The sequence below is a fragment of the Diabrotica undecimpunctata genome, chromosome 6 (genome assembly GCF_040954645.1).
Source record: "Diabrotica undecimpunctata isolate CICGRU chromosome 6, icDiaUnde3, whole genome shotgun sequence".
NCBI lineage: Eukaryota > Metazoa > Arthropoda > Insecta > Coleoptera > Chrysomelidae > Diabrotica > Diabrotica undecimpunctata.
Window position 1 is genome coordinate 73,256,239 of NC_092808.1, and position 25,735 is coordinate 73,281,973.

Genomic DNA, 25,735 nt, shown 5'->3' on the forward strand with positions numbered 1-25,735 from the left:
GTTTTTAAGAATTTGTAGAAACGATTAACATGTTAATAGTTTTAGGAAAGTTATAATTGTAGTTAAGGTTGTTGTTTGTTATCTAAATGGGGATAAATATGACGAACTTTGATTGGCAAAGAGTGAAAAAAAGTGGGAGAGATAGATGAATGAGAGTTTAGCTAGATTTTAGAGGAAAAAAAGATCAGGAGTTGTTTTCGAAGGGTGCAAGGCGAACAGTCGTTGTTCCCTGGCGGTTCCCAAGTGTTAGTAAGCATTAAAAGTGAATGTTTGTGAGTTTTCGCGGACTAAGTGTATCCTGACGGAAGCGGACCCAGTAAAATATTGTAAGTCATACTTTTCTACTTATATATTCCAAGAGTCACTGTTCAGGCCGAAACGAGAGATTCAGTTTATCGAGAGGAGAAGTTTATCTTTTGAACGATACGTGCATCTGAAGGAGATCATTGAAGACGAGAGGCTCGCAATAATTTGTTGTAAGATTGCTGATTACCTAGGGAACTGCTAAGAATAGATAGTGTAGGCTACAAGGAACAAGGATTTGGACAACTCATCATCAGATAGTTTTTTTTTATTCGTCAGTTTTTCCTTTATCAACAAAGTTTTTTTTTAATTGCTTCAGAAAAGATAGAAATATTTATCAGGAGATATAGAACAACAATTTTGATTTTAAATTTTAATTTATATAGTATATAACATTAATTTTTGAAGGTTCACGTACGTAGAACAAAATTTTGATAATCATTGTATGAGATATTTTTTGTTTAAGATATTTGAGTGTGAATTTTATTTCAATATATAATTTTGTATCATATATGTTATATATATTAACTAAGAAAGATAACATTCCCTTGCTTTTCTTAGATACATATCAATAAGATATTATTATAATAATACATGAACAATATAATTATAAAAAAAAAATTTCAATTAAGAAAATCTAAAGTAATATTTCCCTATACTGGGATTCAACTTCATTCGGTTTTACCAAGGAACCTTAACGGCATAAAGATTCAAAAGAACTACTTGAATTGTCAGCACATGCGTTCTGGTAAAACAGAACCTCACATTTAAACTTTCTAACAATCAAAAATTTAGTTATTGCCGACAATTCAAAGAATTACCTCCTTTTAAATGTAGTTACATTGGGTTTTTAGATTAACCTTGGGTAAACCTTTACGTTTTAAGTTCAAAGCTACCATACATTTCCAACGTTAAAAAAAAACTTTTTTTGCACATAGTAACAAAAAACACCACTATGTTGTTACTAGCTAAGTTCTTTAACATTCTAACTCTGCAATTCTAAGTTACGGTAAGATCAATAATGTTTTTAATAGATAATATATGGTAGCTAATTATAATTTATTCTCTTTCAGCCCTGAAGAAGCCAAATTAATTCTCTTTAGCGAAAACGTTCGGCGAAACAATTGATACTCATTAGAGTCTGTCTTGCAGATTTCCCCAATATTTAAGAGTTTACTATTTAACTTATCTGCAAAGTATATATATTTGTATATATATATATATATATATATATATATATATATATATATATATATATATATATATATATATATATATATATATATATATACAAAACCACCAGTTTATTAGGGCTGAAGTCAGAAGGTTGGCCGAGATGTAGAAACACTCTTTTGACTTTTTGTCAAGCTTTCGGAATTGTTTTATTCCTTTTTCAAGACACTGTAATATAGATAAAAAAATGTGTAAATGTTTACAAAATATCACAATTTGTCAGTGCAACTTACTAGTATATATAATATAATATAATATAATATAGATAATAATAATATAAATATAATAATGGACAATAAATTCTAAAGATTTTTGGTCGGGATAGTAAAACTTAGTTCATTTCATGACATCTTTCGATAATGTGTTTTAACTCTGATACATAGAGAACAGAAAAAAAAGCAATATGATTAAAATGTAATTAGCTGTTCTTGATATTGTATTTATTTTCAAGAGACAAGAGGACCATATTGGGTAATTTTTATTTTTAATTATTAAACTATTAAACCTGTCTTAACGGTATGAAACCAGTTATGCATACAAGAATATGTATAGGTAGAATATTTATTTTATTTTTGATGTTTTTCAAGTATATAACAATAAATGTTGCTCAATTTATCTATGTCAGATTTTTTGTTTATGCACGATGTACTAGATTTGATTTGTAACCTTCTGACTGCAGCCCTAATAAACTGGTGGTTTTGTTTATATCGACAGTCACGAATATCCTGTATGTCTTGTATATATATATATATATATATATATATATATATATATATATATATATATATATATATATATATATATATATATATATATATATATATATGCATATATACATCCCGCTATCATTTTGAACTCTTTTCACGTTGCAGTAATTTAGCATCACCAAGAAATGCTACCATTTTCTATTTATAGGCCGTGTATGTTCGTTTAGTGCACCTTTGTAGGCTTGGCACCGTTTTCGGTTTTTCAATATTTCGATTTTTTTATATATTTAATTTTTTACATCAAACCTACATTTTAACATCGAGAGGTAAAATCACTGTATTCGGTATCATTTAAGAGCCAATAGATGTTGCCGATATTAATACTTAAAATAATATTTAGATACATAAATATCGATCGGTTTGGGTCAATTATAGTCAAGAAATAACGACATTGAAACTACTTGCTCAACACGTTTATCTTCGTTTAGATGTTATATTTATTCAACCTAGATATTTTTCCCAGAGAATTGTGTAGGTGAATATTTTACATAAATTTCAATTTACAACTTGTTTAATCGAAGCTATCGGTGAATAGTATGAGATAAATATTATCTTTTTATGGGATGAAGCCTCAATTATTGGTTGTGATTGTGATGAGAATCACATTTTTAATTAAATGTTTGACGTTTTAATTTCCATTCCGGAAATCGTTCTCATAAAACTTTTTTTGTACAAAATATGTATACACATTTTTACATAATTTGTACAATAAACAAAGTTAAATAGTGAAAATCAAAACGTTAAATATTAGTTAATTAAAAATGTAATTTTCATCTCAATAACGACCAATCATTGTGGCTTAATAACATAAAAAAATAATATTTAACTTAATCATGAAACAAGAATGTATTTCACAGAACCTCGATAAATAGTTTTAAAAAATCTTACACAGATATTTAAATTCTAAATAGTATGAGGGGTAGCTGCTGAAAAATACAGTTGATTTTGCTTTGATTTTTTTAAACAATCTTAAAAAGTAAAAAAAAAAATTATTTTTGGCTTATAAAACGTTTTTATACATTCTAAAGAAAAATTATTCAAATAAAAGTTGTAGATTTCTTTGTGGATATTTTTGTGTGGAAATTTTGTACTGCTTATCACCATTTTTCGTCTCCTGCAAAATCTATAATTCTTTGCCCGTTGTCGTTACTTATTTCATGCAGGCTATATACACCTATTGATCCTTGAAATATTTCCGCTATTCCGATTTAAATCTCCAAAAAATTATTTTAACGCTATAATTGTTTATTTTTAACACTTCTTGGGCTAATTTGGCATACAATTTTCCTTTTCTTCTGCTTCTTTTTTCTCTGTAGAAGCGTGCATGTTGATGAGATTTATATCAAAAAACGTTACTTTCATTTTCAGAATAGCTATTCTTTCGTTAATGTTAGTAAAACTTTTTACCGCGTTCTTGTATCTTTCACTTATTATGAAACCCATCCCTCCTTGTCCACCTCATGAATTTCCGTGACATATTAGGTATTTTCCGTATTCCCAGATGTCTTCGTTCTTATATCTCATTTCTTGCAATGCTAAAATAAATATTTTTTAGATTTTTATTTGATCAATAAGGTTTTGTAGTTCTCCTATTTTTCTTATGTTCTTATATTCTACGTTTCAATTAAAATTGTTCCACTTTTCTTATTTTTCTTCTTCAAGTTGTACTTATTCATATTTTTATTTGTTTTACCCTGTTTACATTCTGTCTGCAGTACATTCACTCTTTTTATCACCAACGTGGCCTCTTTCTAGCGTCAATTTGACTAAAGCTTGGAAAATTATTCGATGAGCTATTAGCGGTCAAGTGATGACAGTCATGTTTAACACTTTTAACTCTGTTATTGTCGTGATTTTTCCTCACATTACAATTATGAGAAATTATTCGTTGATTTATTATTGCAGTTTGATTATTTTTCTGGCCTACCTTTATAACTCTATTATCTTTACCCTTATTCTTAAGATTAAAGTCAACATTAATATTAAAATCAAAACAAAAATTATCAAAAGTTCTCATAAAAAAAAATCATCATTATTTCTCTAAAACATACTATTTTCACCCTCAATGCGGACTCCGTCGCCATAATTCTTAATCACGTTAACACTATTTTTATATTCGTTACTGTTACTATTAAGTATGCTACCGACAGTAACTATTTATTTCTGTCTTCCGTTTTCGGTAATATCGTCTTCAATTGCTGTTTTCATTTTATTTTCTTATTCTTGTTTATCCGTCCAACTTGCTTTCGTTACTTGTTTTTTTGGGTGCGCTGTTTTCGTAATTTTCGTTGTTCTTTCTGTCGTAATGTCCATTGATAACTCTTCCTCCGAAAGGGATCTATCACAATATTTTCTAGCATTATTATTTTTCAAATCTTCTGTTTCTATATCTTCCTTTTGTTGTGATAAAGTTTGCAGTTGACTCAACGTGAATAATTCGCCATTTAGAAGCAATTTGTTATAACGAATACCTTCATTTTGACCTTTCTCTCTTGCTTCTTTTTGATATTTGCGAAGATCCTTTCTTTTAATTTGTATGTCTTTTGGACAGTTTTCATTTATAAATATGTCTGTACCTCTCAATTTCTTTGTTTCATTGAGGACCTCGTTCTTTTTACTAAACTTTTTGAATTCGATGAGGATCGGTCTTTTCTTATTAATCTTTTTGATACCAAGACTTCGTATTTAATTTTATTAACATGTATTTGTTAATACAATTTTTGAGTATTAATAAGCAATGTTTTGAGGTTTATTTTATTTTTGTTTAAAGACGATATAAATCTTTAAGTATTTTATTAAATAAATAACCTTTTCTTACAGCTTATGATCAAATATGTCGATTTTCATGATTTTTGTTGATAATTTGCTGATATATTTTCTGACGTGTATTTTTCTGATGTTTTTGAGTAAATGTTTATTTAATCCTGAGTTCCTTCATGAGTTTCAGGTTAAGACTCATTGAAGACCATTTTGTTTTACAGTTTAGCTGTACTCCGTGCTTCTTGTTTTTCTTTGTCAAACTGTTATATTTTGTTATCTAATTAATTTCTATCGTTTATTTATCTGTTTTTAATATGCAATTTTTTTATCATTTATATCCTTACCCACCCCCAATGAAGCTTCCTGGCTTAAGCAACGTGGTCTTCGTTAAGTATTGTGAACCAGAAGCTTTTTATTACCTACTTTTTGTCAACTTTTTCGCCACAAAATACGTAATAACATCCGGAACACAAAAATCTCCTTTAAGGTTAAATATCCCAAGATGTAACAAAAGTTTATCGAATTATCAGTTGAGAGCAAGGATTAATTTTCTCTAATTAATATGGTACCTGTTCTGCAGTTTATCACATAATCAAAAACATCTTTCTGAATAGTATTTGAAAATTATTTTATAATTTATTAATTATTTGTTGAAAATAAACGACAATTGCAAAGATGTTTTATATGACGTTTTGTCTTCCAAGAAAGAGATTTTTTCGAAATAAAATTTTTAAACTGAAGCGAGCTATCTTGTTTTGTTTAAAAGAAAACATTAACCTTACATATTTAACACATTTATTAAAACCAAAAAATATCTTACTGCCTTTTCACTTCCTATGGTTTTTCTGGAGGGTAAATTTAAACCTGGTTGGCCAGGAATGACTGTTTGTTCCCCTGTTGCCAACTCTTCTTGCTGCTCTCTTTCTTCCTCTTGTTCGTCTTCTAATACTAATACCTGGTCAGATTTTTCATACATCCTCAACACCATATCGGCACCGCACGACACAACAAATTGACCATCTGCACTAACTGCCAAAGCTCTAGCTTCTCCAATATGGCCCTACAATTAATATATAATTTAAGTTTGTAATTTTTGTTTGTTTGTAATTTCAGTTTTTAGATGTATAGTTTCATTAGATGAACCAGAACAAATTTATTCTATAAATATCTATTCCTAAATAATTACAAGAAATTCCGTTTTTGCTCAATTTACATTGAAAGTTTTCCATATAATAAGAATTTTTAAAAATTAGATATTATTACAAATACAAAAATAAAGAAAAAACCTAAAAAAATGTGATCAATAACTTATAGAGAGTCTGGAAGATTTTACAACCACATATTATATAAATGTGATTTATACACGGGGTAATTTCTAAAAATTACAAAAAAACTAGATAGAAGACGTGGAAGAAAACAATACTAACGCCCGAATATACAAGGTGTTTCTAAACGCATGCGAGAAAATTCGGAGGCGATTGCCGATATGAAATTAAGATGGGTCTTTCTTATAAAAAAATTTTTTAAGTCCACTCATAAGGGTGATATCACACTTAAAAGTTGGTGATTAAAATTGAGTTTTTATTATTATTTTTTAATTTCAGTAAAGCTAGAAACTTAAAATTCTCTAATTTTCGTGTACTAGCAAAGGACTAAGCGCGGATATTTTTTCAATATTCCCGTTACATTATACGGGGGTGAAATTAGAAACCCAAAGTTTTTTTCGAGATGGAGTATGAAATAAAATTTAAATTAAAATCCTTATTTTCCTTACATTTTTTTATTCTTAATTGTTTTCCCAAAACAAATAGCTGCACGGAAAAAAATAAATATCATAATTTATAATTTTTTAAATAACAGTAAAGATGTAAAATGTAATACGATTCATGCTGGAAATGACCAACTACCTTAATGTTCAATCACAAATTAACCCCTTAATTTGTAATCTCACATTATTCTTAACTTCTTAATCTATTATAGTTTCACCGTGTATAAGTGACATTTTGAAAATGATATCGAGTAATATTTTAATAATTAAAGTCCATTCACCTGTTAATGAATTGTCGAATAATATATTGTTTCCAATTGAACTTCCTAAGTGTTGCAATGATGGTCTAGATTAAATTGTAATGTAAGCTAATAGTTCAAAAGTTGGTTAGTATCATAGAAGCAATAACCTCTGTGCTCAGGTATGAAATATTTGTGAGATTATAAATTGGGGATTTGAGCTCATTTGAGCACAATTAATCATAAGTAGTTACCTAACGAACATCATATTGTGTAATTACCAGTAGCTGTCAATAAATCAACACTTCTACTCCACAACTTCAACCTTTTATTATACCTATCATCGTCGATCGACCAGAAGCGGACAAAGGGGCATTTACCAACCGATTCAAACCTCAAATCTACGTTCGAATCTTTCCATTGGTCCTTCGACAAAACATCATCAAAAGGGCGTTAATTGGTTTTATAGCTTCGAAGGAAACGACCCTTAGCGACCTAAATAGCTGTTTCCCAGTTCCGTACAAGATCGACAATCGAATTCGAAGTGTGGAGAAAAGAAAAAAGAAATTAAAAAGACCAGAAAGCACCGAAATTAGGGGTAGGAGCCTTACGAGAGCCTTTGATTACAAGAGAACCTGAATAGTAGTCCTTAAGTCTACTGTTCCGTCAGTTTGGAGATCCAGTTTCCAGCAGAAAAATCTAGTAGCATCCAGAGATCCAGCTCACCAGTTCCAGTTACAGTTCTAAGAAGGAAGCAGGAACATACAAGTGAACGTCGGGATAAAACTGTAAGTTTTTGAATATTTATTATCATTTAGGGCAGTGCATTTTTTTATAAATTAAAAGGATTATTAAAGAAACTTAAGATTCAAATTTAATAATACTTAATTGAAATATTTTTATTCTGCATACTTTTTTTACTTAAAAAGTAATAGTTTGTCTACAGTCTAATAGCTTAATTATTTTAATTTTAATTATACTCGATAATTTTGATTCTTACAATTTAAAATTCTTAAAACATTTGATTTTCATAATATAGGGAAATATCGTGACAAATCGTTATTTTTATACACATTCAGAGTTCATTCATTTCAAATATATAGTATTTTGTAGTATTTGCATTTTTTATATGAAGAATTTTTTCTCTCTGGTTACAAGTGATAATATTACATTCTTTAATTTGTACAATAAGCCGTGTCAGCAAGGTTAGACAAGTTCATTCGTTATTGTCTAAGGTAATCTTGCTGAGACTTTAAAAGTTGAATTTAGGTCAAACTTATATACGTTTGAAATAGAACGATTATATTTAGATTAAGAAAAGCTAGGTCAAGAAATTACAAAGCTTTTAAATAATTTACGAAAACTACGGAAAGAAAAACGAACGAGAGAATACTTAAACATTAAAAGACAGACACTTGATGAATTGTGGAACGACTTTAAAGATCAAAACACAGAAATTGAAGGGAAGGGTTCGAGAGTTGATAAATATTTTACATACCACTTTTACGAACCAGTACAAAAAAGATATACAGAAACGAAAAAGACTTTAGAGGAATTGATTAAAAATTCGTACAAGTCTTCGACAAAAATTAGAGAAGTAGAAATTAGGATGGGAAAACTTCATCATTTATTGGAAGACGACGAAACCGATGAAGATATAAAAGAAGAGGTACAAAAAATAGATGATTTAATAATGGAAATAACTGTGGACAATGAACAGGATACACTAGAAGAAGGTGAAATAGAAAGATTTTATGCAATGAGAAGAAGGGTGCGGTCGATCATAAAAGAAAATAAGAGATTAGAGGCGGAAGGATGCAAGAAAGACAAAATAATATTACCCCAAGTAAAGTTACCCTGTTTTGAGGGAAGGTATGAATCCTGGGTAACATTCTATGATTTTTTTAAACGTTTGATACATGAGAATAACCAACTATCAAATGTGGAAAAAATGCAGTATCTGAAGACAAGCCTCCGAGGAGAAGCAAGTAGAATAATACAACATTTAAACGCAACAGTAGCAAACTACAGTGCTGCCTGGAAAATGTTGCAAGATCGGTACGATAATCCAAGGATGAATCTGAAAATCAAGGAATTCTGAAAACAGAAGGCCACAAAATAGATCAAATTCTAGTGGGTCAGGTCAGTATGACAACAGAAGAACTTCTGAAAACAGAAGGCCACAAAATAGACCCAATTCTAGTGGGACCAGAGGTGACAACAATTACGACGGATCGTCAAGGACACAAGAGAATACCGTGAGCTGTTTAAGTCATCAGAATGAAGAAGTGCTACTTGCAACGGCATTAGTACGAGTAAGAGACTCAAAAGGAAGCTCACAATTGATGAAAGCATTGATTGACCAAGGCTCGCAGTCATCATCATTACGGAGCAGGCCGCTACAAGTCTCTGAATAAAAAGAAAGGCTGTCCACGCTCAGATATCTGGAATTGGCAATGAAGACCAAAGAACGTCGAAATGGAGCGTAACATTAAACTTAAAGGCACATTTCGAAAATGAACTTCAAATGAAGATCGAAGCACTTGTACTACGAAAAATAACAAAAAATCTACAGGAGGAGATAGAAAGGAACCATAGGAACTTAGTCCTGGCGGATCCAAATTTTAATAAAACAGGTTCAATAGATATTCTAAGAAGAGAGCCAAAGAATATAGTTTGATATTACTGGACGGAGTAGATCGAACAAAAGATGGTTTGCTCACCCAAAATACAAAATTGGGTTGGATAATGTCAGGGATAGCACAGCAAGAGAATATCCCTAATATACAAGTAGTCAGCATGATATCTAGATGAGAAATGGATAAACAAATAAAAAAATACTGGGAGTTCGAAGAAGTAGATCAAAGCAATGCTCTTTCAGTAGAAGAAAAAGAGTGTGAAGAATATTATAAAAGAACAGTAAAAAGGGATAACGAAGGAAGATTTGAAGTTAAAATACCCTTTAATTCTAATACAAGCCTATTAGGGGACTCAAAACAGCAAGCATATGCGAGACTACTGCAATTAGAGAAAAAATTTCAAAGAGACAGAAACCTAGAAAAAAAGTACAGGAAATTTATGAAGGAATATGAAGACTTAGGTCACATCAAATTGAATAAAACCGAAACTATAAATAAGCAAGAGTATTACCTTCCTCATCATGCAGTAATAAAAGAGGATAGTATCACAACAAAATGCAGGACCGTGTTTGACGCTTCCAGTAAAAGTTCAACAGGAATCAGCCTCAATGATGTAATGCACTCTGGACCTCGTTTGCAACAAGATCTTACAAATATATTAATAAATTGGAGGTCGTACAAAATAACATACACAGCAGATCTAGAGAAAATGTTTAGGCAAATAAAGATAGCTGAAGAAGATCAAGTTTACCAAAAGATATTATGGAGACAGTCTGTAAAAGAACCAATAAAGGAGTATCAGTTGTCAACAGTAATATACGGTACGAAGGCAGCGCCATACCTTGCATTAAGAACGATACAGGAATTATGTAATGACGAGAAATTAAAATATCCACTGGCTGCGGAAATTGTTAAACACAACATGTACGTAGAAGACGTACTAGTTGGATCAGAAACGTTGGCTGAAGCTCAACAAGTTCAAACAGAGTTAACAGAAATGTTTAAAAAAGGGGGTTTTGTATTAAGAAAATGGCTTAGTAATAATCAAGATTTAATGGAAATCATACCGGAGGATCTACAAAGTGTAGATCTCAAAACGTTAGACACAGAAGAGATACATAAAACGCTAGGGATCCACTGGTTACCGGTTGAAGATGTAATTACATTTAAAATAACTATAACCGAACATAAAAAAATAACAAAGAGGCTGGTGTTATCGGAAATAGCAAAAATATATGATCCATTAGGATGGATTGCGCCAGTGATAATGCAATCAAAAATATTCATACAAGATTTGTGGACAAAAAGGATAAGTTGGGACAAAGAATTGGATAATTCTGATCAAAAACGATGGATCGAGTATTACTCACAGCTATAACACCTCGAAGAGATAGTAATACCTAGGTGGAATAATCTTACCAATTCAGGGAAAATAGAATTGCACGGATTTGCTGATGCGTCTACGAAAGGATACGGAGCAGTAATATATACTAGAACATTATGTCGTGAGGTAAAAACAAGCCTTATAGTAGCCTAAACAAAAGTTGCACCAGTTAAAGGTTTAACAACACTGCCGAGGTTAGAATTGCGTGCAGCATTGCTAAAGCGCTAAATCGCAGTGATGTGGAAATATATGCATGGTCTGATTCCACAATTACTCTGGCGTGGATACAAGGACAACCAAATAGATGGAAAACGTTTGTAGCGAACAGAGTAACGGAAATAACAGGCACCATACAACCTGATCGCTGGTTTAAAGTAGGCACAAAAGAAAATCCAGCAGACTATTTATCTAGAGGGATAAAAGCAAAGGACTTAGTGAGGATGGACCTATGGTGGAATGGGCCAATCTGGCTAAATCAAACAAATATTAGGTTTCCACTACCAGAGAGATTGGATACCGACGAAGAGAAAAAGAGAATAGAAATAATAGCTAACACAACCGTCAAGATTAGTGACATCTGCAAAAGATTCTCAAATTTAAATAGAATGCAACGAGTACTATCTCACTGCATTAGATTTGCAGACAAATGCAAAAAAAGAGAGGTAGAACATGAACAACTCACCCCTCACGAATTAGAAAATACCTTGCAAAGAGTAATAAAGAATACTCAAGAATTATATTATGCAGAAGAGATAAAAACGCTAAAGAGTGGAAAACCACTTAACGGGAGAAGTAAACTACTAAACTTACTACCCTATGTGGATAACCATAGCATATTACGGGTAACAGGGAGACTTCAGAACTCAGAGTTAATACATGATGAAAAGCATCCCTTAATAATACCTCACAAAAGCAAATTAAGTAAACTAATAATACAACATTGCCATACAAAAACGTTGCATGGAGGCCTACAACAAACTCTGCACTACATAAAGAAAAGATTTTGGATCACGCACGGAAAAAGAGTAGTGCGAGAAGAAATAAACACTTGTGTTAAATGTAAAAGATACAAAGCCGAAACGGCTCAACAATTAATGGGAAGTTTACCAAGAGCGAGGGTAAACCAAGCTCATCCGTTTGCAAATACTGGTGTAGACTACGCCGGACCAATCAAAATAAGAGCAACCAAAGGAAGAGGGTACAAGAGCTATAAAGGATATATAGCAGTATTTGTATGCCTAGCCACAAAAGCTGTACATCTCGAAGTAGTAAGCGATATGCCAACGGATGCATTTGTAGCTGCATTTAAAAGATTTACTTCAAGAAGGGGACAGTGCAGTCATATATACAGTGACAATGGAACAAACTTTGTAGGAGCAGCAAACCTGTTATTCCAAAATAGTGAGAAAGTGAAGGCATCATTAACAGACTCCTTAACAACATTAGGAACACATTGGCACTTTACACCAGCCTATGCAGCGGCGGCTGGCCAGGTGAAGTAGGTGAAGGTGAGGTTCACCAAAAAAATATAATTAAATTGAGACAAATAAATAAAAAATAAAAGCAACATTAATATATCTAAATTCTGAAATCAATTATTTAGTCTCTTTTAATTAATCTAAAAATTTAAAAAGACAGCTAACTTTATTAGCGGTGCGGTAGGTACTTGACGGTCAAGTCCTGACCTGTGTCACTTGCTGTGTAGTGCGTATGATTCAGGAATAGGACGGTGAAGATTATTTTTGAAATGCGAAATTCATCTGCATTAGCGTTCACGGTTGCCATGGCAACGTGACGTCAGCTTGTCCCTAGTGATAGTTGAGAAAAATAGCAAGTGCAGTGCCGTTGAAAAATATCACAAGGATCTACAGACCGAGCGTGTCTTATAAAATCCAGGGCTTCGCGCAATCGTACCTGTGAGTTCGTGAACTGTGATAGTAGACTGGTGTTACAATTTGCCAAATTTAAATGTAGTCGTTTCCACTCATTCATATTAATATTATAAGTAATGTATAATATATTAAATTTTTTAATATTGCTAATTTTATTAAAGCTTTTAATATTGTTTTTTATATTAATAATAATATTAAGTAATTAAATATTGCACCTTGCTTAAAAAAAGTACGAGATAAATAACTCGTTTTTTTTTATATGAAAGTGCAATTTTCTTGCAAATGCTTGGTTTTTTGATAAGATAATACAAATTGTATGATGATGATGAGTAGCTAAGCGTTGGGTAGTCAGTGGCGAATCTACGAGGAGGTAAAAAGGATCTTCTGAATTTGCCAATTCTTTGACTGAACATACAACCAAGAGAGGATGGAATGTTGTCAGACCATTAACAATATTGAAATATAACCAGTACGTGACAGGAAACGATGTAGAATATGTTCTATGAATAAAAATAGAAAAAACACAATTTACGAGTGTGCTGATTGTGACAAAAAAAACCTGGACTATGCATAGGATATTTTTTTCGCAAATACCATTCAACCAACAGATAGATTGCATTCAGTATATTAGTTTAAATAAAAATTTTATTTTCTAAAGACCTTTTAATTGTTACCTGATGTCTCACTAACAATTTCTAATCTGAAAATATAAATATCTTGAGAACTTTCACAAATGTTAGGGATAATAAATTGAAATCCTTTAACAAAAGGCTATAGCTATAATTTGAATAAGCTGGTTTTGTCGATTTGACTTACTTATTACTAATTAACATATTAGGCAGGTATTTTACATAGTCACAATTCTCTTAAAGATTTTTGTTTCATTGAAAACTGAACCTGATATATCAGAACCGGATGAACAGGTGCTATTTCGTCTAATTTATCTGAAAAAGAAAAAACATGTATATAATTATTATGTTTGGCTATGATTGAGTTAGTGTATTGCTATTGGTTAGACGTTATACCTACCTCAATGCTGCCTTTTCACATGAAGTCTAAGATTGCTCAGATTTGCAAAGTTTTTATTACATTCTACGCAAGGCACAGTAGATTTACTTTGTTTAATGTCCTTTGGCACTAGTATATGTAGCATATCTAAAAAAAATTGTTGTATAAGGATAATGCATTAAATTAGAGGATAAATTAGAGAATAAAATGATATATTACCTGGATGTTTCCTTTTTACATGTGCCGTTAAGTTTGAAGATTTCGAAAAGTTTATGTTACACTTAGTACAACGATTCATTTTCTACTTACTCAAAAAAAAACAATAGTTTAAATTATAAATACAAAACTAAATTTATAATATTTCACAACGGTCAAAAACCACACTTAAAAGTATTCACACCACAGAATACTAGTTATACGCAAATATTCAAACAGAATCAATAACCAAACATCGGACACAGTGTCTCAAGTACGATTGCGCGAAGCCGTGGATTTTATACGACACGCTCGGTCTGTAGATCCTTGTAAAAAACAAGTATCTTATTCGTCTTCGCCCACTGGCCACTAGTTGCATGGGTACCTATTTAGTATTTGCAGCGACAATATTTTGAAATTTAGTCTATTATATAGATATTTTTTATATAGTATAGTGTATAGTATAGTATTTATAAGTTTAGTTTAGTCACAGTATTAAGTTTATTTGTTCAGTGCACTTTATTAATACATTTCTCTGTGGTTTGTTTCGGATTTCGGATATAAAGTGTTCTCGTGGATTTCGTTTGGACAAAAATAATTTTAGACAGACATGAATCCCATTAATGACTTGGTGCGTAATATATTAGAGACTCCGTTTAGGCATTGGAAAAATGAAGATAAAAGGGATGTTCTTTTACATGGTCGACCAACCAGTATTTTAAACATAGGACTAAAAAAGGAACTTAAAAAATCAGGCAAGTCGTATAACATTAATTTTAAGTCTTCTTGGTTCACAGAATACAATTGGTTGTGTAGTAGCGCAGCGTTAGAAAAATTGTATTGTTGGCCATGTCTCCTCTTTTCAAATAAACAATCTGTGTGGAATAGAGACGGTTTTGTTGATTTTTTGAATATTAATAGATCGATGCATAAGCAGATTCTGGAGAGCATTTAAAAAACCAATTAATGTTGCTCAGCAAACAAGAGTTGTCTTTTAGGAAACATGATGAGAAAAGTGACTCGAGTAACAAGGGTAATTTTAAAGAGTTATTAAATCTGTTAATTGTTCAAAGCTTTGAAAACTAAAAATCATTACGAAAAAATTAAAAATGTTTTTAGTGGAGAATCAAAAACAATTCAAAATGAATTAATTGAGTGCATTTCTGGTTACATAAATGATAATATTATAACTGAAATTAAAAACAGTCCATTTTTTCCCTCCAAATTGATGATACTACTGACATAACGCAGATGTCGCAGTCTTCAATAATATTAAGATGCGTAAATTCTCAAGGACTATTAATTGAAAGGTTTATGGGATTTTACGATGTAAGTGCCGGTAGAACAGCTGAGGATTTATTAATATAATGAATTCTGAAGAGTCAGTTCAGCTGGCTAAAGGTTTTTTAAGAGATTTAAATGATTTTGAGTTCACATTTTTAGCAATAGTTTTTAGCGACATTTTTCATATAACAGATATTTTATATGATGTTCTTCAAAAAAAGTCACTAGATATTAATTTTTGTTTAAACCAGATAAGGAGAACTCGTCAATTAATAAGTGATAAAAGAAATGAAGAATTTTTTAATTCTATTTTTGAAAAAGCAAGCACAATGACGGTCATTAATACTTCCAAAAGGTTTAGGTGTGATGATGGTATGAGCAAGAATGCAATTACTATTCAATACAGAGCATTATTTTTTGAAATATATGATCATATTTTAATGGAAATGGATATACGTTTTCAGGATTGTGATAAATTAAAATTCATAAGCTTAGCAGATACAACAAAGTTTGAGTCATACAGTTTGACCTTCCCTTCCGACGCTTTTCAAAATTTATTTGAGTTTTATGGCACACAATTTACTAAACATCACAGACTTAAAAGTGAGCTCTGCCTTCTTTATGCCGACGAAAATTACAAAAATGTGAATTTGCAAGAATTGGTTATAAAGTTACAACCAATTAAAGACATTGTTGCATAAGCCTATAATTTGTTTTGATTAATTCTGACAATTCCATCGACAAGTGTATCTGTAGGAAGAAGTTTTTCGTGCTTAAAAAGGTTAAAAACTTTTACAAGAAACACTATTTCACAAGATAGACTATCCAGTTTGACTGTTATCGCACTTCATAAAGAACTGTTGAATGAACTTATGCAGAAGCATCCTTTCTACGAGGATATTATTGATAGATTTGCCTCCCTAAAAGACCGAAGGATCGACTTGGTTTATAAAAACTAGGTAAGTCAGTTCTATTAGTCTATCTAATACTGCTTTTTTTGTTTAAGTATCTCTTCACCCTCAGTTCTAGTATCCTCACCATCATTATTCCGCAACCTTTTGCATCCACTTTTGGATATAGGTCTCCTCCATATTCTTCCATTGTTCTCTATCTTGTGCCATCTGTATCGAATTTCCCTCTGTTTTTCTCAAGTCATCCATCCATCTTTTTGGTGGTCTACCTCGGTGTCTTTTATCTTCTCTAGGTCTCCATTCTATGAGTCTTTTGGTTCACATCATTTAAACGTGCTACATGTCCAGCCCATCTCCATTTGGCTTGTGCAATTTTTTCTATTACATCTGTCACTTTAGTCCTCTCTCTCTCTCTCTGTCATCCCGTGAGAGCTTGTTGGTCCTCCATCGGGCGCCTCCCCAGGTGGCGGATAGGGGAATGCCTCCTAGATATAGGTGGTACCGGGGAAATGAAATACTCGGGGCGGACCAAAACCAGTACACTGCAGCGTCTGATCCAGAGTGGTCGGCTGCAATGAGCATCTGACCAAGAGTGGGCGGCTGAATCGAAACTCACCAATCCGTTTTAGCAGGCGAGGTGTTTTAATCGCCAAAAAAACCCCAATGAAATGTCAAGGTTCAGAACTAAAATACCCCAAGCAAGTAGAAAAAATCGTATCTAGTATAAGTGCCCTAAAAAACTGTTTTCAAGTTATTAGGGCCCTAAACTCTATTTTTTTAACGAATTTTTAATGAGGTTTGGACGCGACTTAGGTACCAAAACTCCTTTTGGCTCTGGCAAGCTTTCCTCACCTTCACCACTTTTTTAGGCCACGAGCCGCCGCTGAGCCTATGGGCCACATTTTGGAGATTTATGGGAAAGTGCTGTTAAAATTATGAAATATAGAGGGTTGCATGAATTCCCGACCTTTATGCGCTGATACGGAGAACAGAATAATAATAACCCCAGGACACTTTTTAATTGGGAGAAAACTAATTTCGCCAAATAGGGAGGAAGAGTTAAGCACATACACGAATATGCCACAAAGGTGGAGGCAGTTAGAAAAAGTATTGAAAGAAAAATATTACGTAGGATCCTGGGCCCAATAAGTGAAAACAACAACTGGCGAATTAGGTATAATAGAGAAATATACGAGCAATATAGCGAACCAACTCTAGCACAACATACTAAACTGCAGAGATTACGGTGGGCAGGGCACGTGGTCCGCATGCATGAGAATAGAATCCCCAGAAAATTATTAAATGCAAGAATGCAGGGAAAAAGACCTGTTGGAAGACCTAAAAAGAGATGGGAAGACGAAGTCGATGAGAATGCCAGGAACTGCCTGTTAACGCCTTCATGGAAAAGAACAGTGGTAAATCGAGATGATTGGAGAAGCCTGTTGAAGGAGACCAAGGCCCGATTTGGGCTGTAGCGCCATTATAGCGCCATTATATATGATTACTTGTCAAATCTACAACAGCGATATAAGTGGCAAAAACCCGTTACAAACCTAGAAAAAGAAGAAGTGGTGATAATAAAGGAGGCTGACACCTCGCCGGGGAAATGGCCACTAGCGAAGATAATCGAAACACATCCCGGAGCTGAAGGTTTAACAAGAGTCGCAACAGGTCAAAAAGCGAACGGAAAAGTAACTACTCGTCCTATACACAAGTTAATACCAATAGTACGAGAGCCAACATCACGAAAGACAAATAGAGCACGTAGTATGTGGAGAAAATTTATGTTTTGCATCCTATTTTTACCCCATCCTCCGGATTATATTCAAAGCATCTAAGCGATGTATACATAGATCGAGGGATATTTAGAATAAAAACTTATCTAGAAAAGAAAAAAAAGTATTTGGGGTAAATGATAAAGTATACAGGGACATAGATTCCTTGGACGAAAATCAGAAGGATCTAATAAAAAATTCAAAACATCAGACGAAGATGATGTTACAAACAATAGCCTCGATTAACTCTACAGAAGAAAGAATAAACGGACATCTAAATAGGTTCCGAGAAGCACTGATAAACGGAACTAAGGAAATGTCTAAGGGGCTAAGTGATGTCTCATATAGAGCTGACACATTAGAGAAAGAGTACATACGACTTAAAGTGGAAACCACTTATAACCGTGCAATGGAATATGCAAAAGAATATTCGAACACATACGAAAAAATATTAAATCTTCATTACAATCATGGACACTTCATAGATATTATAAAACCTGGACAAATAGAGTCAATCATTTCGAATGCTACAAGGTTCCTTCCACAAGGAATAGATATAAGAAGGCAGTCAATAATAGATACGGTCGTACAAAATGAAGAAGGAGACGTCGTCATTATTGGCTATTTCCTAATAATTGACAACACTAGAGACAACCTACTAAGAGTCACAGCTCTTCCGTTGTAGGTGAGAGGTGGTGTTGTGCGCTCGTTGTTGGTCCCAAGGAATCTACTTGCAGTAGATTACAATAACTTAATTATTTTGAAGTGACATATGAAGATAAAGGAAGGTGTATAGAATTAAACAAAGGAGAGTTGGCATGTTCATCAATGGGTATCATTTATATGGATACTCAGCCAAACTGTATCTCAAATGAATTATATGATAGAACTACCAATACCACTTGCAATATAATAGAATACACGATAAAGGAAGTCAGTTGGTTGAAAATGAGTACAACGAACCTGTGGTTAGTCATTCCACCATACGCTATAAATTTAGCTATAATGTGCGATGGTTCTCGATCTGAACATATAATCCATCAAACGAGTTTTATAAAACTGTCACCAAAATGCGTTGCTCAGACTCGAAACATAACGTTACTCACATCCAGTAACGGATTGGAAACAGCAATTGGAAGCTATTTAAAGACTCCCGTCAGTCCAATTGAAGAGCTTATGCAGAGGCCAATCATAAGGCAGAACAACATTCCCAAACATAATATAGATATTCGGGGAGATGAGTTGCCAAATATTGTACTTGAGGTAGAGCAGTTTGACCAAGATATATTCGAACACACGTGGAAAACCATTGCTAACCATCAGTGGATTCCTCATTTAACCACGGGACTAGACACTTTATTCATTGTTATGTTGATTGTCATTACATGGAAGGTAGTCAGATATTTTCGAAATTCCAAGAGAGTCAGAAAACAAAGGCATCAATGTTCTTGCATCCAACCTCATCCAGCGCCTCGAAGACATACTTTATCACAACCAAATTTAAGTAGTACTTTAAAGAAAGCCCCTCCTAGATCAGTTTCACTTAATGAGCTTAGATTTGAATTAGATAGTTTAGCTGAAACATAAATTCTAAATAATCAAATTATAGGTAGCACTGCTCGGCTGAGATAATAATTCAAAAACCGAGTGAATTAGTGTTATGATTATTGTTATATTATTATTTTATATTTTATGTTTTAAAAATTTCTATTGGTCGTCTGTTTGTTTTTTATATAGTGGCCAATATGTTCAATCACAAATTAACCCCTTAATTTGTAATCTCACATTATTCTTAACTTCTTAATCTATTATAGTTTCACCGTGTATAAGTGACATTGTGAAAATTATATCGAGTATTTTAATAATTAAAGTCCATTCACCTGTTAATGAATTGTCGAATAATATATTGTTTCTAATTGAACTTCCTAAGTGTTGCAATGATGGTCTAGATTAAATTGTAATGTAAGCTAATAGTTCAAAAGTCGGTTAGTATCATAGAAGCAATAACCTCTGTGCTGAGGTATGAAATATTTGTGAGATTATAAATTGGGGATTTGAGCTCATTTGAGCAGTCAATCATAAGTAGTTACCTAACGAACATCATATTGTGTAATTACCAGTAGCTGTCAATAAATCAACACTTCTACTCCAAAACTTCAACCTTTTATTATACCTATCATCGTCGATCGACCAGAAGCGGACAAGGGGGCATTTACGAACCGATTCGAACCTCAAATCTACGTTCGAATCTTTCCACTTAATGTTTTTAATTACGATGTTTTAGAATAGTAGGCTGCTGTCACTTTGACGATTCATGTGTTTATTTATAACGTGTGTTTACCGTGTGTGTATCGTGTTTATTTAATGTTTATTCACATCTTAATAGGCTGATGTCAAACACTGTTGTTCGTAGTTACCAATCGTAGTTTGTAGGTTGTTATTTTTGCATTTTTGCAGAGATGCATTTTTTGTATAGTATGGCAAATGGTAATTCTCGAAAAGCTAGACGTCGTTATGCTGAAAAATATCCGCAACGAATACCTCTTCATCAATCCGTATTGACAACCTTTTATCCGAAATTTAATGGTATAACAAGGAATTTTAGATGAAATTGATGTATACCCGGACACAAGCACTAGAAAAATTGCCAACACCCTAAATATCAGCCATTTATCTGTTTGGTGAGTTTTAAAAGAGCAGCAGTTATATACTTACCTCAACCATTAAATGCGATTTCTTACACCAATTTTCTACAAAATGATCTCCCTGAACCACTTGAAAACATCGCACTCAATATCAGACAAAACATATGGTTCATGCACGATGATGCTCCAGTACACTTCAGTTGGACTGCTAGTTACCTAGCTTCTCGATCTCCAGAATTAAATCCTTTTGATTTCTGTCTTTGGGGTTACCTTAAATCGTTAGACGATTTGACGAATCGTATTCAAATAAGGTGTACGGCAATCCATGACACGATGGTTACGTTAATGTATTTTGGCTAGAGGTGGTCATTTCCAGCATCTAGTATACGTATTACATTTTACATCTTAACTGTTTTCCGCTCAATTCATTTACACAATTATAAATTTTGATGTTTGTTTTTTTTCTCTGCAGGTATTGGTTTTGGGAAAAAATTTAAGAATAAAAAAAAGTTTTAAATAAAACAAGGATTTTATGTTAAAATTTTTTCATATAACTTCATCTCGAAAAAAAGTTTTGATATTAAATAAAGTAAGGGTTGCTAATGTCACCCCCGGATAATGTAACAGGAATATTGAAAAAATACCCGTGGTTAGTCCTTTACGAGTACACGAAAATTACAGAATTTCGAGATTCTAGCTTTACTGGAATTAAAAAAAAAAAATAAATAAAACTTAATTTTAGTTATCACCTTTTACGGGTCATAGCACCCATCTTCCGTGTATGAATTGATATCAATAGATTGTTATAGCGTTATTTCTGTATTCCCTACGTCGTCAGACAGTTGGGTAGATACAAACTCCTACACGGAAAGCCAGAGAATTGTAATGCTATTTGTAATTTCCCGAGTGGTAACTACAAAAAGCGCCACCTATTTAAATGGCCTTAAGCGAAAACGATTTACCACTATCGCTTTCAGTCTCAAAAGACCCATATATCAGATACCTAATTCGGAAAGTCCCACTTCACACAAACACAAAATAAATCGTAGATCTAGATGTACATATTTTAAAAAATTGTTCGTCTTCTTCACTTTTTCATTATTTTAATATTTATTTGACATTTGCGGATCATAACAATATATATATATATGTATATATATATATATATATATATATATATATATATATATATATATATATATATATTTATATACAAGTTGTTTGTGACCGGCTAGTAAAGTAAAACATCCAAAGATTCTTGACGTTGCGGTCAAAACGCCTAGTGAGTAAAACACTAATATATTATGTAGACCCTTTTATTAAAAGTCGACCTTTCGAAACCGTTTAGTTTCTTTATTAAGACAACTAAAATATATTATAATTAGTTTTGACATTATATTCGTAAAAACTTGAAGCCTTCGAGATGTGGCTGTACAGAAGAGTCCTAAGGATATCATGGACGGGTAATATAACCAACGAGACTGTACTACAAAGAATGGGAAAAGAAAGAGAAGTGATGTATACAATTAAAAGGAGAAAGATAGAATATTATCTCGGATACATAATTAGAAACGACACTAAATACAGATTACTGAAAATAATCCTTTATGGCAAAGTATTCGGAAAGCGAGGAATTGGGAGAAGAAGAATATCATGGTTAAAAAACCTGAGGAAATGGTTATCTACAACAATAAGTAATCTATTTACAACATAAGTTAATAAAATAATTATAGCCAGAGTGATTGCCAATATTCGAAACGAATAGGCACCAAAAGAAGAAGAAGATTCGTAAAAAGTACTTACTAAATGTTGAGAATGGAATAGTTCGCAAGCTATGTTAAAATGAAGAAACAATATAATGCATAATTATAAAATACAAAAATACAAAAACATAATGGGCAGTGTGAATAAAATTGTAGTATGCACTTAAAGTACCTTTTTTGTAGCAAAAGCTAACATTTTTGTGAATAATATTAACTCGTAGCTTAAACTTATAAGTTTATTCTGTTTGCTTTAAGTATGTTCTGTCTTTTTGTAGTAAAAGCTTATTTAGATGTGAATAAAATACAGTATTTATTGAAATTTTAAAGTAATAACTTTGAATTTTTCAAGCCAGGTAATGTGCAGCTTAAAAATTAGTTTTGTATAGAACTTCAATCGAACACGTTTAAAAATGGTTCAATTTATGAACATCAGACATCGAAAATATTATTCTCAACGAAGTGAGTGTCGGAATGAGGAATATCATAATTTATATCGTTTTTCGAGAATTAATGTAGAGTGGTTAGCAGAAAATTTCCTTGAAGACACTGGAGAAATAAGGGTAGGAGCATTAAATCTCAGACAAAAAATGCAGATATTTCTTCGATTTTTAAGTGATCCTGGATTTCAAATTGGAGTTGGCAAGGATGAAGGTGTTCATCGAACAGTGAGTAAAACTGTGAAATTTGTTTTGACTAAAATAATTCAAAAATCACATATTTGGTACGTTTTCCTTTAAATAACATTGCTGAAGCACAAGAGTAGAGTGCTAAGTATCAGTTTCCTTGTGAATTTGGTGCTATTCATTGTACACATATAAGAATTCCGAAACAATCTGAGCATGGAGACGAATACTATAACAGAAAAGGTTACTTTAGCATAAATATACAGGCAATATGTAATGCAAAAGAAGAATTTACTTCCATAGACGCTCAGTGGCCTGGGTCAGTACACGACAGTAGGATACTAAAGAATTCTGCAATTTATGTCGAAATGAATAATATGCGGCATAATAATATTATTAGGTGATTCTGAAATTCTGAAAAGATGACCCCATACAGAAATCCCAAAACTCGTGAAGAAATTGCGTTTAACACACTTTTCATGAAAGAAAGAGTCATAATCTCAGAGTCATAATGGTTAGAGTAAAACTAGACAGAGTTGCATCTGTTATTATTAGTTGTGCTGTACTTCATATTATATCAAAATATTTAAATGATCCACTTCCTGTCGATAAAGAAGAAGATGTCATGAATGACGAAGAAGAAGAGCAATAAAATGTAGAAAATGTCGCTGAAAATGTTATGAGAAGCGGACTTCAACGGAGAGAAGATATCAAACATTTAATTTACCAAATATACATTTAATTATATAAATTGTTATAGTTATAAATTCAAAATGATATTCAAAAACTCTTAAAACAAATAAAAATATACAGGGTGTGTACCTTAAAAAATATATCATATTTCATAATTTATAACATTGTATATATTTTATCTAAATATAAAGAAGTTGAAATTTCGGGATCTTCGCTTTCGGGATCTTGGGTTTCGGGTAGACTTTGACGTAGCTTGTACAATAAAAGTTGTTCTCGCTCGATCTGCATGCGCGTAAGTTTTACCTGCTCAAAAAGAACCAGTCTTTGTAGATCTGCTGTGCATAATTTTGCAGTCTCATCTGTTTCTTGCTCTTCCAGCTTATTTATTTTTTCCTGTGATGGTGTAATATAAGAGGAAGGAGGAGGAGGTCTGACTAAAACGTGTCTTGTCTTCGCTGGTTTTTGCATTTCTACATTTTCCAATGGCTTCAATCCCGTTGTTGCCGCTCCAGGAATTTTATGCAATGTTGGGTTTTCTCATCTTTATCTATAATGTCCAGCATTTTTCAGCAATCTTTCAAAATAATTTTTTTATTTCCAGTTGCTTTAATATCTGTTTTCTTTTTTAATTCGTTTTTCATATTTTGAATCTTTTTTTTTTTCAATTGTTTTACATTACTTAATACTTTTGCCATAAATCGTTTGGTATGATTCCTGCATTTTAATTAAGGAAATTTCCTTATTTTTTCTTATTAATGGCAACTGCAATTTATCAAATAAAACTTTGCGATTAGATAAAGCCTATATGAAGCGCAAATTGCCACTTTATTCTTCACCGACTTCGGAGTCAAGAGATTCACTGTCGTACTCGGAACTCGTTTTAACACTTTTAGAAACGTGTGTCTGCTAATGGTTGTAATAAATAACTAAATAAACTGAAAAATCTGTTGACAAAAATAGAATACGGCCGGTTTTTAAAGTTTTTTTCTAGATTTGTGTTTCCTGTTGTTAGTTTGAACTTAAATTTTTTAGTATACACTTATAAGTATAAGCAAAATATTATTCACAAAGTTTTCAGAATGTACTTAAACTTATAGCAGAATCTAATACGATTGTACTTATACTATTGTTACGTAAAAATATGAGTCATATTAAAAACCTGTAAACATGTTTATTACTAATATCTTTATTTATTCGAGTATTTTCTAGGTCATGAATACCTGACACACGATGTTATAAAAACAAAGTTCGAGGCGAGTCGATGGGAAATCCAGTTTGCCCTTACCGTCTTCGCCGTCCAGTCTAGTCAAGAAGGTTTTCGACTTTTCGAGATAACGGCGATTTATGTATATAAATAAAACATTTTTATATCGAGGAACAGTTAATTTTGAAGACGCGCTTGCGATTTTAATTATTACGTTCGCCTAAAATAAATTATGTATTATTAGTGGTTAATAAACTTATATAAATTATCGTGCTTTTTAATAAATTAGAGTAAGAACAATATAATAAATTAGTAAAGAATTCATAAATACAATCGAACAAAATATAAATAATTATAAATAAATAAAAGACATTACATTGGTGTCAAAAGTGAATATAAAATAAATTGTGAAAATGACTACGATTATGAGCTCACAGTGACGAATTTAAGAAGACATCTTGAGGATAGAGAATTAGCTTCTACCGGGAAAAAGGCTGAGTTAGTCCAACGACTAAAGAACGCTTTGGAGCAAGATGGTTTAGATCCAGAAACTTATATATTTGAAGACAAACATGATGCTGTCCTCTCGTCGATTTCGAAAGTTTCTGGTGACATCGCATCATTGGAGAACAAAGTTTCTGGCGATATT

General features: G+C 32.2%; 1 protein-coding gene and 1 long non-coding RNA gene across 3 annotated transcripts in view; both read right to left on the reverse strand.

Annotated features, from left to right (window-relative positions):
• LOC140443500 (WD repeat-containing protein 3) overlaps positions 1-25,735 on the reverse strand; it is a 730,789-nt gene that overhangs the window by 114,945 nt on the left and 590,109 nt on the right. For both annotated transcript variants that reach the window (XM_072534812.1, XM_072534810.1), the window contains one exon: positions 5,884-6,123. In XM_072534812.1, the coding sequence (XP_072390913.1) occupies positions 5,884-6,123 (240 nt within the window). The remainder of the gene's footprint in view (positions 1-5,883; positions 6,124-25,735) is intronic.
• On the reverse strand, positions 13,765-14,297 carry LOC140442686 (uncharacterized). Its single transcript, XR_011951109.1, has 3 exons — positions 14,213-14,297; positions 14,015-14,140; positions 13,765-13,929 (listed from the first exon to the last, which is right to left on the reverse strand). It is a non-coding gene; the product is annotated as an uncharacterized lncRNA (long non-coding RNA).